This window comes from Neopelma chrysocephalum, unplaced genomic scaffold (assembly GCF_003984885.1).
Source record: "Neopelma chrysocephalum unplaced genomic scaffold, ASM398488v2 Primary Assembly neopelma1_97222, whole genome shotgun sequence".
In the NCBI taxonomy this organism is placed as follows: Eukaryota; Metazoa; Chordata; class Aves; order Passeriformes; family Pipridae; genus Neopelma; species Neopelma chrysocephalum.
In genome coordinates, this window is record NW_020925863.1 from 3,389,760 (window position 1) to 3,404,215 (window position 14,456).

General features: G+C 43.6%; 1 protein-coding gene across 5 annotated transcripts; it reads right to left on the reverse strand.

The window, feature by feature from the left end:
• Positions 1 to 3,080: 3,080 nt before the first annotated feature.
• S1PR1 (sphingosine-1-phosphate receptor 1) lies at positions 3,081 to 14,456 on the reverse strand. 5 transcript variants are annotated; one of them, XM_027671850.1, is made up of 5 exons: positions 14,316 to 14,456; positions 11,704 to 11,945; positions 10,910 to 10,978; positions 10,040 to 10,144; positions 3,081 to 5,892 (listed from the first exon to the last, which is right to left on the reverse strand). In XM_027671850.1, exon 5 carries the CDS (start codon positions 5,760 to 5,762, stop codon positions 4,623 to 4,625), a length of 1,140 nt encoding a protein of 379 aa, XP_027527651.1. In that variant the 5' UTR covers positions 5,763 to 5,892; positions 10,040 to 10,144; positions 10,910 to 10,978; positions 11,704 to 11,945; positions 14,316 to 14,456; the 3' UTR covers positions 3,081 to 4,622. The 5 variants fall into 5 exon arrangements, with proteins under 5 accessions (XP_027527651.1, XP_027527652.1, XP_027527650.1 ...); XM_027671851.1 differs by lacking the exon at positions 10,910 to 10,978; XM_027671849.1 differs by having other exon boundaries at positions 10,040 to 10,978.

Consider the following 14,456-nt stretch of genomic DNA (forward strand, 5'->3'; position numbering starts at 1 on the left):
AAGCTGTGCAGTCAGTATTTTGAGCCCGCTTTTAGCTGAGTGGAGTGATTCTGAATAAATGCTGCAAATGCTACATACACATCTTAATATTTAAGGTGGCTTTGGTCACACATGTTTCTGATGAGCCGTTTTTATGTATAGTTACTGTACTGTGCACCTAAAAATGGGTCTTCTCCAAGCAGTAATTCACAAAAGCTCAAAATAAATATTGGCCTTTGTATCAGGTTTCCATTATGTGAGTACTAACCCAGGCTGGTGGAAGGTTCACAGAGGGTTGACGGAGCTTTGTGAGCTCTGCTTTATTAGGACTTTTCCATGCCGGAGCATTCCTGGGTGTGGCTGATGGGATTTCCTGCCTTTTGTCCCATGAAGGTAGCACGGAAGGTCCAAGTGCAAGGAAACACTTCCCGCTTCACTCCCAAATAAGATTTTTCGGCAGAGTAAGAGACTAGAAAAGTTTGTGAAAGCAGATTACAGGAACTTAACTTAGATGGACTTTGTTTGGGTTTTTTTGTTTCTTAAATCTTGACAGTTCAGTTGTATTGGGTTAATTTCATTTTCCAAGAAAAACAGTATAAGGAATTATTGAAACACAATAGCTGTTTTCCTAGCAAATTTCATTGGGGAATTTCCAGCATTTCATAGCTGAGCAGGTTACATAGCTCTGGTTTGCATATCCACATTTTTGGGTGCTTTGTCAGTTTGACCCTTTTTACAACATCTGACAATGCCTCAGACCATACAAAATTGAATCAGTATTGAGATCTTCCAGGCCTAATTAGGAAATAGGAAATGTTACAGTTGGGCAATCCTTAAATTTCTTAGTTGACGGAGTAAGAAAAGGATGGATACCAGTATTTTTACATCTTTCTGTTCCCTAGTTTTAGTCCTGGCTGCCTGTAGTGTATAGCATGCTCAAGGTTAGTTCCTGCTGAGCTGTCTGTGGGGCATTCGGGCTGCAGCCCCTCTGTTGCCCAATGTACACCCTGCTACAACTGGCTCTCACAGAGGCATACCTAGTCGGGGAGTTGCCAGGGAAGCAACAGAGAGATTTTATGATAATTTTCTATCCCTGTTCTATTTCTTGCACTGGAAGAACAGCTAGGAAAAAGAATAAACATCAAAGGGCCAGGTTACTCTGAATAATTGAGGCTATTCTATTTCACACAGACATTTGGTATAATGCACCTTTTCAGTCCTCAGTTCATTTTCTCTGCCTGTTTGTCACATGGCCAACACCAGGACAAAGCTCCACACCCTTTCCATGCACACAGAAGGCAGGCTGGGGCTGGAATGGTGCTTTCTACATTGCACCCTTCAAAACTGTGCACAAGACCTTTGGCCTAACCTGCTGGTATATGGGAATGCATGGCCCTGGCCAAGGAGCTGCAGAGTTCTCCTGCAGGAAGTTAGGAACAGTACAAAATGGCCTGTCTTTATTTTTTTCATGGCATGAACCCTTACTGTTATTAAGGTTATTATTTTATTACAGTTATTGTTCCCTGAGTCTTGTCTACATGCATAGATGTGGCCTGTCTATGGAGGAAGCCAGTTTCAGTCACCATGATCAAGAGTGTAGGAAATGCTTCCCATGGCCCAGTGCCACACTCTGGTGTGTGCGTGTCTTTTATTGCATGAATTACGTAGGGCTTTGAGTACTCTATGAAAACTGGGCTCCCATCTCACAGTCACCTCCACAGGGGAAACAGTCATTTTCCGAGAAGGCCCACAGTGCAATTAGATGGGGCAGATAAGCAAGGGATACAGAAACAAAGGCAAAGCGAAGGGAAGTGACTCACCTGTGGGCTATCAGCTACGAGTACGGAAAGGCCAGTGGTAGTCACGAGGGGTCAGTGGCACAGCCATGCTGATATAGCTCATCCCTTGGCACATGTGGGACAAACAACCTTAATGCCCATACGGCTTCAGGAGCAGAAGGGCCCCAGTCCTTCAGATAAAAACATCTCTACAAATCCATATGTCCCTGTGCATTGCCTCATCCCTGTACATCGCCTTTATTTACTCACTGGGAGCACAACGAGGGCTTAACTTGGACTTTCATGGTTTATATACTTGTGGTGCTCTGCACAGAAGTGACTTTATCCCTGGGACAAAGCAGTGCTTTCCCTCATGACTGTCAGCACCCAGTGTACACCATCCCTGCCCAAATGAAGGCCTGAGCCAAGAGATACTTTATCTTGTGCACAAATACAGATTTGCCATTTTTTCCAGCCTTGCTCAGGTCACTAATTAAAAGCCTAGGAAGTGAGCACACATGAAATCATTCCTTCCGTACAGGCAGACAGATGGAGAGAAATTCCAGCCTGTTTCCACTCTTTTGTCTTCAGGGCATTTTTGGAATTTCCTTCAGGAAGTGAGGTTATGACCCAGAGCCTTCCTCGGTGAGTAGGCTCTCGTTTCCCACAGTAAACCCTGCACAGTGATGACATACAGTATGAGAAGGTGAGGTTTATCTTCACACTCCAACTGCATCCTGTATGAGCTCCATGGAACTTAAAAGTAGTGCTGAGAGGGAACAGCCGCAAGAGAGGAAATGGAAGTCAAGCCTTTGGAAGAAGTAACGCAGCATCTATTCCACTCCATTGCCATGGTCTTCACTGGTGGACCCAGCGGAGCTGCAGTGCTTGCACAGTTGAGGCCACCATTCAGTGTTTCATATAATTCTTCCATGTTTGCAATAAAGTAAGAATTAAACTTATGAACCATACTGGTGAAACAAGTGAATTATTTCACTTATTCTGCTCTAGGCAGTCATGGTAAAACTGGTTTTCCCTCTGTTTGTACTTCATTAGCTGTTGGAGAAGGATTGCTACTCCAGAGATTTTTCTAATGGCATTTCAGTAATACAGCATATCCTGATGAAAAAGTTATAGATTAGCATTCATTCTGTATTTTACGTGATCCGGTAAGTGACATTATGCATTTTATGTCCCCACAGAACTGACTTAATCCCAGCATGTACTGAAATCAAGGAATTCTTTCAGTGGCTTCTATCAACAAAAAAATACACCTGGCATGAAACCACCACAATAATACAAAACTACTAGTAATCTGATAACAGAATCTTTTAAAAAATCAGTTTATTAATGTTTAGAAGTCAATAAAGCTATGTGCAAATTGAACAATAAAAGTCAGAAACATTTTAAATACTATTTTTTAAACCAGAAAAAAATCCAACAGTTTAATTGCACTGGAAATTTTACTACAAAGGCAGTACATTTTCTTTACAAAATACACTTCTAGGAATTGCCAATAACTGTAAATCAGTCACCTTCTCTCAGCTATCCCAGATATACCACTTTTGTTATAGCAATACTCTAGGCGCATGAAGACTCCTGCATCTTAACAACTTATTTACATTGTACACATTCAACCCCATTAGAACAGGTTAGAAAAATAGAGGAGTAAAAATGATGCTGTAAAACAAATACATTCAATTTAATGACAGGTACTTCTTCCATGAATTGATAAAATACAGACATCTTTGCTGAAATTATAAACATTAATAAAATGTGCCAAAATGTATTGCATTTTGTTATGGAAGTGCATTTATCTATAGTCATTTCACTTCAACTTTCCTTTTATTTTTCTGAAACTCAGGGTACTCTTTTCAGATTTTCCAACTGATCTTTACTTTTGGACAGGCTTTTAACCTAACACTGAAATGCCCCTTCAGTTTTTAGCTCTTCTTACTTAGGCAAAAATCCTGCTGTTGTCAATACTATTTTTTACTATTATGTATACTTTCAGTCATCTTGAAGAGAAATGACACTTAGTTCTACCTTGCGTTTTTCATGATAATGCAGTTGATTTAATGCTATAGAATGAAAAGGCAATCAATGTATGGGGCCAAATGCTGTTCTGAGCTACTCCATAAAATCTGATGCAGTCAATGGAATTGTACAGGTGAAAGTAACTGCAGAACCTAGCTCATGGTCTTCAAATGTAATATGGACTGACAGCAAAAATTCACAGCTATGATCTTGCTAAATAAAACCCCAACAGCTTTGGACTCTGCAAATTAAACCTTATGACTTAACTAAAAACTCTGCAAAGTGATGCCAAATTATGGTTGTATGTGGTCTAAATTATATTTGTGTGATCTCTTTCCATGTTATGTGCTAAACAAACACTTCTAACCAACGATACCAGAGCCACCGCTAAATTCGGTACAGAAAGATCTTTGTGTCAGTGGTTTGCTGCAAGGAGAAAAAACTTCACATTCTTCTCACATGGGAAAAAAAAAAAAAAGATTAATTCTCCCTTTCCCTCCTCCCCCTCTCTCTTTCTCTCACACACACCAGGCATCATTTCACCAAGGCATCAGTCTTTCAGAGTTACTAAGGAGATTTCAGGATATGAATGCGCCTGACAATCCTGAGCTGCCTCAGTGCAAAGACAAAACATGCTCCAGGAAAAAAAGACTTCCAAGCCAGAACAGTCTGTCCCATTTCTTGAACTCCAGCCTCACAACTGCACCGTTTGCCTCATTAGAACTAATGCTACTTGCTCACTCAGCCCAATGCTGCTCCTGTGAGCAGGAGGCATCTCAGCTCCCCCACTTCAGAGCAAGGCTCTGAAATACACCCCTATGGTTATTCCTAAGAAGATGAGGTAACATTGCCCGAAGACATGATGGTTTCAGGATGGTCACCGTCCTCCTTCTGTGGGTGTGAGGAGTTGTCAGACTTACTCCGGCTGAACTCCATCCCTCCAATGATCGGCCTTTTGAATTTGGTCCCAGAATCTGCTGCGGGACATTTGCAGCAGCACAAAATCTTGATGAAAGCCCTGCGCATCTCTTTGTTTGTCAAGGTGTAGATGATAGGGTTCGTGGCTGAATTGAGCACGGCCAGCACTAAGAAATACTCTGCTTTATACAGGATTTGGCAGGTCTTCACTTTACACCCCACATCCAGTAAAAGCAGGATGAACAGAGGAGCCCAGCAGGCAATGAAGACACTCAGGACTATGATCACTGTCTTGAGCAAGGCTAGTGACTTTTCTGAGCTCCTAGTAGCTTTGGTAATGTTTTTCCGAAATGTCAGCCTGCGGCTCCTAGTCCTCACCATGGAGTAGATCCTGCAATAGAGGACGACAATAGATAGCAAAAGGCCAGTGAAAACGGTTGTGCAAAAGAGAATATAGTGCTTGTGGTAGAGAGGCAGCACGGTGGAGCAGTTGGACAAGAGGCTGATGCAGTTCCAGCCCATGATTGGGAGTCCCCCGAGGATCACGGAGATAACCCAGCAAGCGCTGATCAGCAAGAAGGAGCGGAAGCTGTTGCTGCCATTGTGGAGTTTCATCTTCAACATGGTGATGTATCTCTCAATGGCAATGGCCAACAAGCTGAACACAGAAGCTGACAAGGCAACAAACATGCTGCCTTCTCTCACAAACCACTGGGAGGGTGTGAGGCTATAGGTTTTGTGTCCGGATAGCAGGAGGTTGGCAGTGTAAGCCACACCAGCCAACAAGTCCGAAAGAGCCAAGTTCCCAATGAAATAGTACATGGGTCTGTGAAACTTCTTGGTTTTCCAGATGGTAAGCAAGACAAAAATGTTCTCTAAGATTATAAAGCAGCAAATGATGATAAAAACCACCGACGTCACTTTAATTCCACTGTCCACATTCTCATTTAGCTTTCCCGTGTAATTATAATGCTCTTTGATGACATAGTTGACATCAGTGTTGGCCGGGTTGCTCATGACCTTCAGCGGGGCAGTGGTGCCAGAGCTCATGGTGCCCGGCTGGCGCTCCTTCCCCAGCGGCACCGCACGGTGACACCGACCGCAAACCCGGGGGCTGCCCCGCAGAGCCTTGGCCCCGCAGCCTGCCCGGCGCTGCTGCACGGCCTCAGAAACTGCAGCCCTGAGAACAAGAGGCACAAAGCCCAGAGTTAAAAGAAGGAAGGCAAACAATGTAAAAAATGATAAAAGGTTTAAGATAATCTGCTAGTTTAACTGTGTATCAGAGTCATATAGGTATTCACACGTGAATCAGTTTCATTCAGCTACTAAAATACATTTAAAAGATGGTTAGGCATATTCAATAGGTAAAGCTAATAAGACAGAAAAAGTTCTGTCACTCAGAGCTGAACAGGTAAACTGGAGTCAGCAAGGACTGCGTTACTGGACTTTTTCCAACTCAAAAGATCTCAAAGCTCCCCAGCAACAAGTTCTAGCCTTTTTTTTCAGTAGGAAACACAACTTGTAATACAACAGCAGAGATTTAGAAAGGGAAAGGGCTTGCTTGATTTAACTGCAAATGTATGAAAGCCTGCACAGAAATTACTTGACAGGAGACCTGTACTCTCCTCCATTAATAAAGCCTGAATGCACTTTGGAAGGGGGTAGTTATGCAATTTACTGATGCCATCTCAAACAGTGGTAAATTCACTGATGTGTATGTAAACAAGAGATCATCTCAAAGCTGTAAACAGGTAAGGGGTGCGCTTGCTAAACACAAGTAAGAACATGCTTTACAAAACCCACAGCAGTAAAAAGTTTAGAAAAGCAAAAAAAATATGTAATTAAGCTACAGCGCAAGCCCATTCCATGGGTTTGAAACAAAGAATGTCAAAAAAACCCTTGCATTTAAATAACTAGTATTGCAAGCTTTTGGAATGGGCATGATTAAGGAATACACATATAGAAGAAACTCCCTTTACATATAAAGGTTTTGTAGTGGACATTTAAAAAGAATTAAAGCCCTAGTATCATGCAAGGGAAAAAGAACAGCAGGCAGAGTTGTTAAATTACAGCCTAACCGGGGCAGAGCAGGAGGCCAGTGAGTTCAACTCCTCGCTCTGTTCCCAAACTCCAGTTCGCACCGCTCCCAGGCTCAAACTCGCACCATTCCTGTCCCGCACCGCTCCCGGGCTCCAACTCGCCCCGCTCCGGTTCGGTCTCTACCGCGCGTGGCTCCCGTCCCGCACCACCTCGGCCGGACGAAGCCCCCGGCCATGCACGGCGCGGCCCGGGCAGCCCCCTTCTCCCCCCGTTTTGTTTCGGGGCCCCGGGGGTCGCGCCGAGCGAGACCCGCAGTGCCGGGATCCCCCGTGCCGGGTGCGGGCGGAGCGCGGCTCCCCGAGCCTCACCTCGCTCCAGCGCGGCGCGGAGCCCCGGCCGGCCCTGCGCATCTTGCGTGCCCGCGGAGCAACTCCGGTGGGCGGGCTGGGGGGCTCGGTGGTTTTAATGTTTCTGCAGCTGCCGGCTCTCCACCCTTTTCCGATCCTCCTTTCTAACTCCTCCCTGCTGCGTGCGGGACCTGCCCGCCCAGCCCAGCCGCCGCCCCGCCCCGCCCGGCTTGAGCACGGCGGGCGCTGCAGCGAAGTGCTGCCCCGCGGGACCCCCTGGCCCTGCCCGGCCGGAGGAGGAGGGGAAGGGGACGCCGCGGTCGCGCCCCAGCCGTGCCCGCCCCGGGAGCGGCCGCCGCCCGGCGCTCCGGGCGAGGAGGAGCCGGCAGGGCCCGGCCGGCTCCGAGCGCGGTCCCTGCACCTCGGGGATGCGGGGGCAGCTTCCCGCCCCTCCGGCTTTCTTACCCCCCGAGTAGGCACAGCAGGGCTATGGCCATACGCCACCTCCGTCCTGCCTCTCACAGGACCTCGGAAGTCATGTTTAAGGAAACACCTGGAAGAGGCTCTTCCATTTTTCCACTTCACCAAGGTGTGTTTTTGCCCTGGCAGGCCCGGTGGCTGCCACCCGCACGCTGGCCTGCAGCCTCCTGCGGCGCTGGGTGACTCACGAGCGGCTCCCCCCGGGCAGGCACCGGCCCGATGGGGCAAGGATGGTGCCAGGCTGCACACTGGAGAGGCAGAAGCCAGCACTGATCCATGGGGGATAAGCTCACTCTGCCACTGTCAAACAGCACCAGGTGTTGGTGTTTTCATATTAAAAAAAAAATAAAAATCTATGCATGTTCAGAGGATGCTGTAAAATACCTACATGTTTGAAAATATGAAGAGAAGTTTTAAATTAATTTTTTTTAAACACAAAATTGGCAATGGCAACTACTTACAGTGGTAACAGTTATTACACAGAGACAGAGAAAGAAGTGAGTTTAGGTTTTATAACTCCTTCTCTCTTCAAACTTTTAAAAGAAAAAGCACCTTGGTGTATGTGAAATGCTAACTCGGGTGGTAATCTACCGTTGCACTTACTGCAGAAGTTTCTTGTTCCTTCCTTACTCTGTTCTTGTTAACTCTAAATTGAAATGCAAACAAATATCACAATACACCAGAGCTCAATATATCAGGTTTTTCAGTTCATGGCATCACACTGGTCAATTAGCAGTAGCAGTTGTTATGGGGAAGCAGCTTTCCTCTGAAAGACAGTAAGAGCACTCTACCCTCAGGAAGAGGGTAGAGGGTCCCTCTCTTATTTATGCTAATAGTCACGCTTCAATTGTTCCACGCCTCTCCCAGAATGACTCAGATAAATTACACTGGCAAACAGACATTAACTCTTCCACCACAAAGCTAGAAACTTGAAAAGATGTTTAGCCTCCCGAGAGCCTGGAGGAAAATACAGCCGTTAAGTTACAACTGTCAGAAAAGGCATGTGAAATAAATCATGCTTGAGGTTGACATATGCATCCCCTGCAACTGCCTGACATACCCTAGATATTTCAAGCTTTCCCCCTTGTTTAGCTTAAATGTAGAAAATACTAAATAAAAGTGCATTCACTGGGCATTTCCCTCTAGGAAGTAATTCTCACCTAATTTTAAGCAAGAGGAACATATTAAAGGAACATGCTTTAATTAAAGGATAGAATGACTCAGTGTTTCATTAGTCAGATGTACAGGCTTTCATGTTGGGGCTACTGGTTACCAACTGAGAGAACTCCAATTCAGAGATGTTACATTCAACAAATTAATTTTCAGAGGCTGTGTAAAATCATAGAATCATGGAATGCTTTGGGTTGCAATGGACCATAAAGATCATCTTGTTCCAACTCCCCTGCCATGGGCAGGGACACCCCACTAGGCCAGGATGCTCAAAGCCCCATCCAACCTGGCCTTGAACACTTCCAGGGATGGGGCATCCACCCTTTCTCTGGGCAACCTGTTCCAGGGCCTCACCACCCTCACAGTAAAGAATTTCTTACTAATATCTAATCTAAATGTATTCTCAGTTTGAAGCCATTCTCCCTTGTCCTGTCACTACATGCTCTTGCAAAAGCACGTTCTTCCAGCTTTCCTGTAGGCCTCCTTTAGGTACTGAAGGGCCACAATAAACTAACCCTGGAGCCTTCTCTTTTCCAGGCTGAACAAACCCAACTGTCTCAGCCTTCCCTCAAAAGAGAGGTGCTCCAGCCCTGTGATCATCTTTGTGGCCCCATCTGGACCTGCTCCAACAGGTCAATGTCCTTCCTGTGCTGGGGACCCCAGACCTGGACACATTACTCCAGGTGGGATCTCACCAGAGCGGAGTAGAGGGGCAGAATCCCCTCTCTCAGTGCTGGCCACGCTGCTTTTGATGCAGCCCAGGACACGGTTCACTTTCTGGGCTGCAAGCTCACATTGCTGGGTCATGTCCAGCCACTTATCCACCAGCACTCCCAAGTCCTTCTCCATCCCTGGGGGTTGCCCCACCCCAGGTGCAGCACTGGGTAAAATACACAGGCAATTTCAGTTCCACTCTAAAAGGTTGGGTATTTGTATCACAAAAAGTATCATTAAAATTAGATGACCACACACATTTACAGCCCTCTTGACATCTCAACAGAGGAAACTGAAATACAGCTTCACTCTTCTCGGCCAAATGAAGCCAGATAGCTGGATTTGCACTGAAAGCCGTCTAAACGCTCAGAGATGATAGGTTAACATGGCTCAAACTGCACAGGTTCTAGCCTCCTTACCAGGGCTGAAACACAAGTAAACTCAGGTTGGTCCAGCCAACTCTACCAAAAGTGTAGTTGCTGCTAAGTGTTCAGCGAGGGGTTTACACCAGGGTTATACTCCATCCCCGCCAACAGAACAAGCCACCAACAGAATGAGAACTCTTTTTCTCAGTACCTCTCCAACTGCCAGGTCCACTGTTAAGGAAGCTTGTACTTCTATGAAATACATACAGAAATCCAGTGTATATACAGCTCCTTTGAGAACTTGACTTGGAATTGCCTACGGTCAGAATAAGGAGAAAGAACAACACAATGTTATTCATGCAGCATTTCAGAAATAACCAGAATGCAGGTCTCAGTCAAATGCCAGCAGGAGAGCTGCACACATCAGAACACTGAACTGACACGTAACAGCCGCTTCACCTGGGTAAACTGGTTAAAAAACTGTTTTGCAACATGTCCACAAGCATAAAGGCATTCGGTCACAGAGATCCTGAGTATGTATATGCTCCCAGGTACTTGAGTTTTAGGATGAGCAGAAACTCATGTTTTAGAGCACAGCAACAACAACAACATAACACCAACTGCCTGTGACAATCAAACTTGTGGAATTTCCAATGACAGCTTAGTGTAGCGAGGATTGCAGAAGCAGGGCTAGTCACAGGGCAATTTCCTTGCAGGAAAATGCTTTGATCGTGTCAGAAAAGAAGCTGTAAGCTGGGGTCCGCCCAATGCCTGCATACCAAGACTGGTGGCCTCTGACACCACCAGGAGACTGTACTCTCCCATTGCTAATGCTGCTGGACAACTCACAATTGCATCAGAGGAGTGTCTGAACACTATCCATCTGGGAAAGATAGTGAAAATCCCTGCAAGACAGATTAGCAAAGGATTTGTCTTCAACACGTCATTCTTTTGTACCTTCAAAAATCTTTATCCATATAAGCAAAATGTACTTTTAATCATTCTGACACAATTTAGACCACAAAGAGAGCCATTCCTCCCTGAAGTGCTGGGTCACGAACAGGGATCCTTAAAACAGTACCAAGAGAGCAGGTCTGATCACCAAGAAAGTATCCAGAGTGGCCTCCAGAATCCCCCAAAATTCTCATGACTACAAGAAATATAAAAAACAGTGAAAAAGTCAGATTCATATTTCTGCTGCAATCCTGGAACAAATATTCCATATTTTGAATAATTTGTCAAAATTTACATGCATTGTAGCATGCTCTTATATGCGCCATTAAGTAACTAATACTTTTCAAAATCTGTAAGCTAATTTGCTCATATTGGTTAAAATGACACCTCAAATGAAGTTACATGCAGGCAGAAGAAAATTATAACATTGTGAGATAACCTATACTGGGGGGCTATACCAGAAAGTTCACAGAGAGCAGAAAAAATGTAAGCATTTCTGTATCTGTAAGAAAGCAACACAGAAAAGAGTAAATTAAATTATTTTATTAATAATAATAATAATGGCCCATCTTCGCGAACGAAGATTTGGGGAAAGGTCTTTTACCTTTCCAGCCTGCGCAATGGATTTTTTTAGGTGAGACACAGCCTGCGCTGAACTGAGCCCACCCTTTAATCCTAAGGTTCATCTGCCGGGGCCAAGCGAGCTTGGACAATGGCAGTGAGGTCCTCAGGACGTAGGTTTGTTTAGAGTGTCCTTCTCATAGATGGATGGCCACACAGGGCTAACGACCTCCATCAGGCCAGGAGACCGGGATTTGAACCCGTGGTCACAGCAGTGAAAGTCCTGCACGCTAACCACTAGGCCACCAGGGGTCTCACAAATTATTTTATTAATTTGTTAACATAACAGTAAATACAAACCATTGATACTGATTCTTGAGTGATAATTCTTAGGTATTCTCTGAATATCTAAGAGAACAATTCAGATTTATTTTTCAGTTTAAAATGAATTAATGCTTCAGTTGCATCACTTTTGCAATCTAGAACAATCTGGTTTTAAATTATAGTTTCCACAGGGGATAGGTTAGATGAATTAATTTTTTGTTGATATTCATAGTGTTCAAAAATTCCTTATCTTCTTTCCTCAGATTAAAATCAAAAACCTAGTTTGGAGAAAAAAAAAAGTGATGAGAACATTGCAAAGACTAAAGCACACATATTTGTTCAGTATCAGCACTCTCTAACTTAGATGGCCTGTTTTTATGTTCTTGATATTGATCATTAATATTAATTAAATGTCCTTTTTTGTTCTAAAAAGCTAATGTAAAACGTTTACTACATTCATTTTTGTACTTTATTTTTTCCCTACGATGAATATAACATTAGGAAAAGCTGAAGTCCAAAGGGAGAGCATTGAAGTAGTTGAGAAAGTGACATGCAATAGTTTGCATGGATATCATTGCACCCAAACTGTAATACACTGTAATATATGGAGCAATTATTAATAGGACGATAAAGCTGCTAATATACTCTGGAACTTCCTATTAGGAGTTCAGCTACAGAATGTTGCTCAAAGGGCGCTGGCTGGCAAAGCCACTATTGAGATCACAAACATTCTTCTTGGGCACAGCGACTGAGATCTGGTAAAATGGGTCAGTACAAAGCTGCTGGGAGAAGCACATCCCATAATGTTGGCCATGCCTACAGTGCCTTACAGAGGGATACAGGCTACACCACTGGGAAGCAGTTTCAGTGTCACTGAGTTAAATTAATTTCAGGCTTTGTGTTCCTCTTTTTTCTTTCAACAGGCACTGTCAAGTTGTGGAGACAGTCCTCATGCTCTGGTCCCTGACGAGTCACCACTGTCCCGTAGTGCCCTATAGTTGGAATTAGTCCAATGGGATACTACAGATGGACAAGCAGCCAATGATAAATAGAAATAGTAAGGCTGCATCATTTATATCATCTTCATATATAACACAGATTCACCACAAGGCAGTGCAAATACTTGGCCTTTTTTTTTTTTTTCAAAAGTACAGACATCTTATTGGAGGCTACAAAAAGTGCCAAAAAATTAGGTACAGAAAAAGTCTCCCAGCACAGCAACACAAAAAGTTGCTGGGTTGGCTTATCTGTAATTTTTACCCAATGCACAATAGTCAGAGATGAGCTTCAAAGCTTTGGAAGGGGTGTGGCACTGTGGAAAGAGTTAACTGCTTAGATTCCATCAGTACCAGCAAGAGCTATGCCACCTTTATCCCCATTTTCAAACACATGGGTTAACCACAGTGCAAAAAATGGGGCAAATATTATGCAGTCTACCTGGCTTGGTGATTTGTGAACTTACTAGTATTACAGTTTCTTTATTACATGTGCTAGTCAGAAAATAATGCCTTGAAAGCCATGTTAGGGGACAGGTGTGATAGAAACACTTCTGCAGCCCAAATAAAAAAAAATTCTTGAATATGCACTTTAAAACCCCATTTCCATTATTTTCCAATGACACATTCTTGTGTGTCTTTATCTCCAGTAATATAAAAGATGAAAATCAGAAAGAAGCAAGAAAAAAGAAGAGAGGGAGCCACTCATTAGAAGCTACTTGGCTGTACTGAAAATGGTCTCACACTTTCCACTGAGTTTTAGTTTATATATTTCTTTTCCTTATATGCTTCAAGAGAGTCCTCTTCCATTAGGAGTCACAGAGCTCCTGCAAAGGCAGCTGACTGCACTTAGGTAGATGACACTGATAAATTGTATCTTATTTTAAATAATGGTTTATCTCAACTAAAAAGGAGTGCCCCAATCAGTCACTACCATAAATGACCTACATGATAGGGGAAAAAAAAAAAGTGACTTCAGTTTTCTGGTGCATTCCCTGATCCTATTGACGAGATGATGGGTTACATGGATGAAATGGAGGCATTGCTGTATCTTAAAAAGGGTCATTGTAGAAAGGTGAAAAAGTTTTCTCTTTAGAGAAAGTTTGTTTTACAGAAATAAGAGCAAGAGGAGGAATTTCAACCCTGGGGAAGAATATGCATATAATTCCAAGAATTCACTTGAGGGATAAATTCTGAGTTCAAAATAAAACAAAACCTTAAAAAATGAGCACCTCCAGGCTGACCAAAGAATAAATTAAAAAATGGAATTAAACTTCCCAATTTCCTATGTTCAGCACTTTTATATCCTTTTGGTCTTCTATGTTCTGCTTCTATTACCAAACATCACTCCTCCCTGCCACTCCTAAATCTCGCTACTGTTCACTTGCTAATTTCTTATTAGTTGTCTTATTTCTTTGATCAATGTTCTCAGTACTTTAGAAAGGTTCATTTAGAGGAGGTGATGAGGACTTATTCTTCAGCAGCCTTTACTTGAAATCTCTTACCACAAGACTTATGCCAATTTAGTTGTGGAGAGGAACATAAAATACGAATCTACTGATTCTGTCTTTCCCTCTGCAACCTCACCAAAAGTAAAAGAGGACTTACTCAATGATTCTTAATTAACAAACACAGTATAAAACTTGTGAATACCGTATTCAAAGGAAGAGGCTCCAGTGACTTATCTCAAGGACACAGGAGATAACAGGGTTCCAGTCTCCTAGGGCAATTAATAGCTTCTAGAAGAAAACAATGGCTCTTAGTGAGGCACAATGCGCAAAACTGCTCATCACA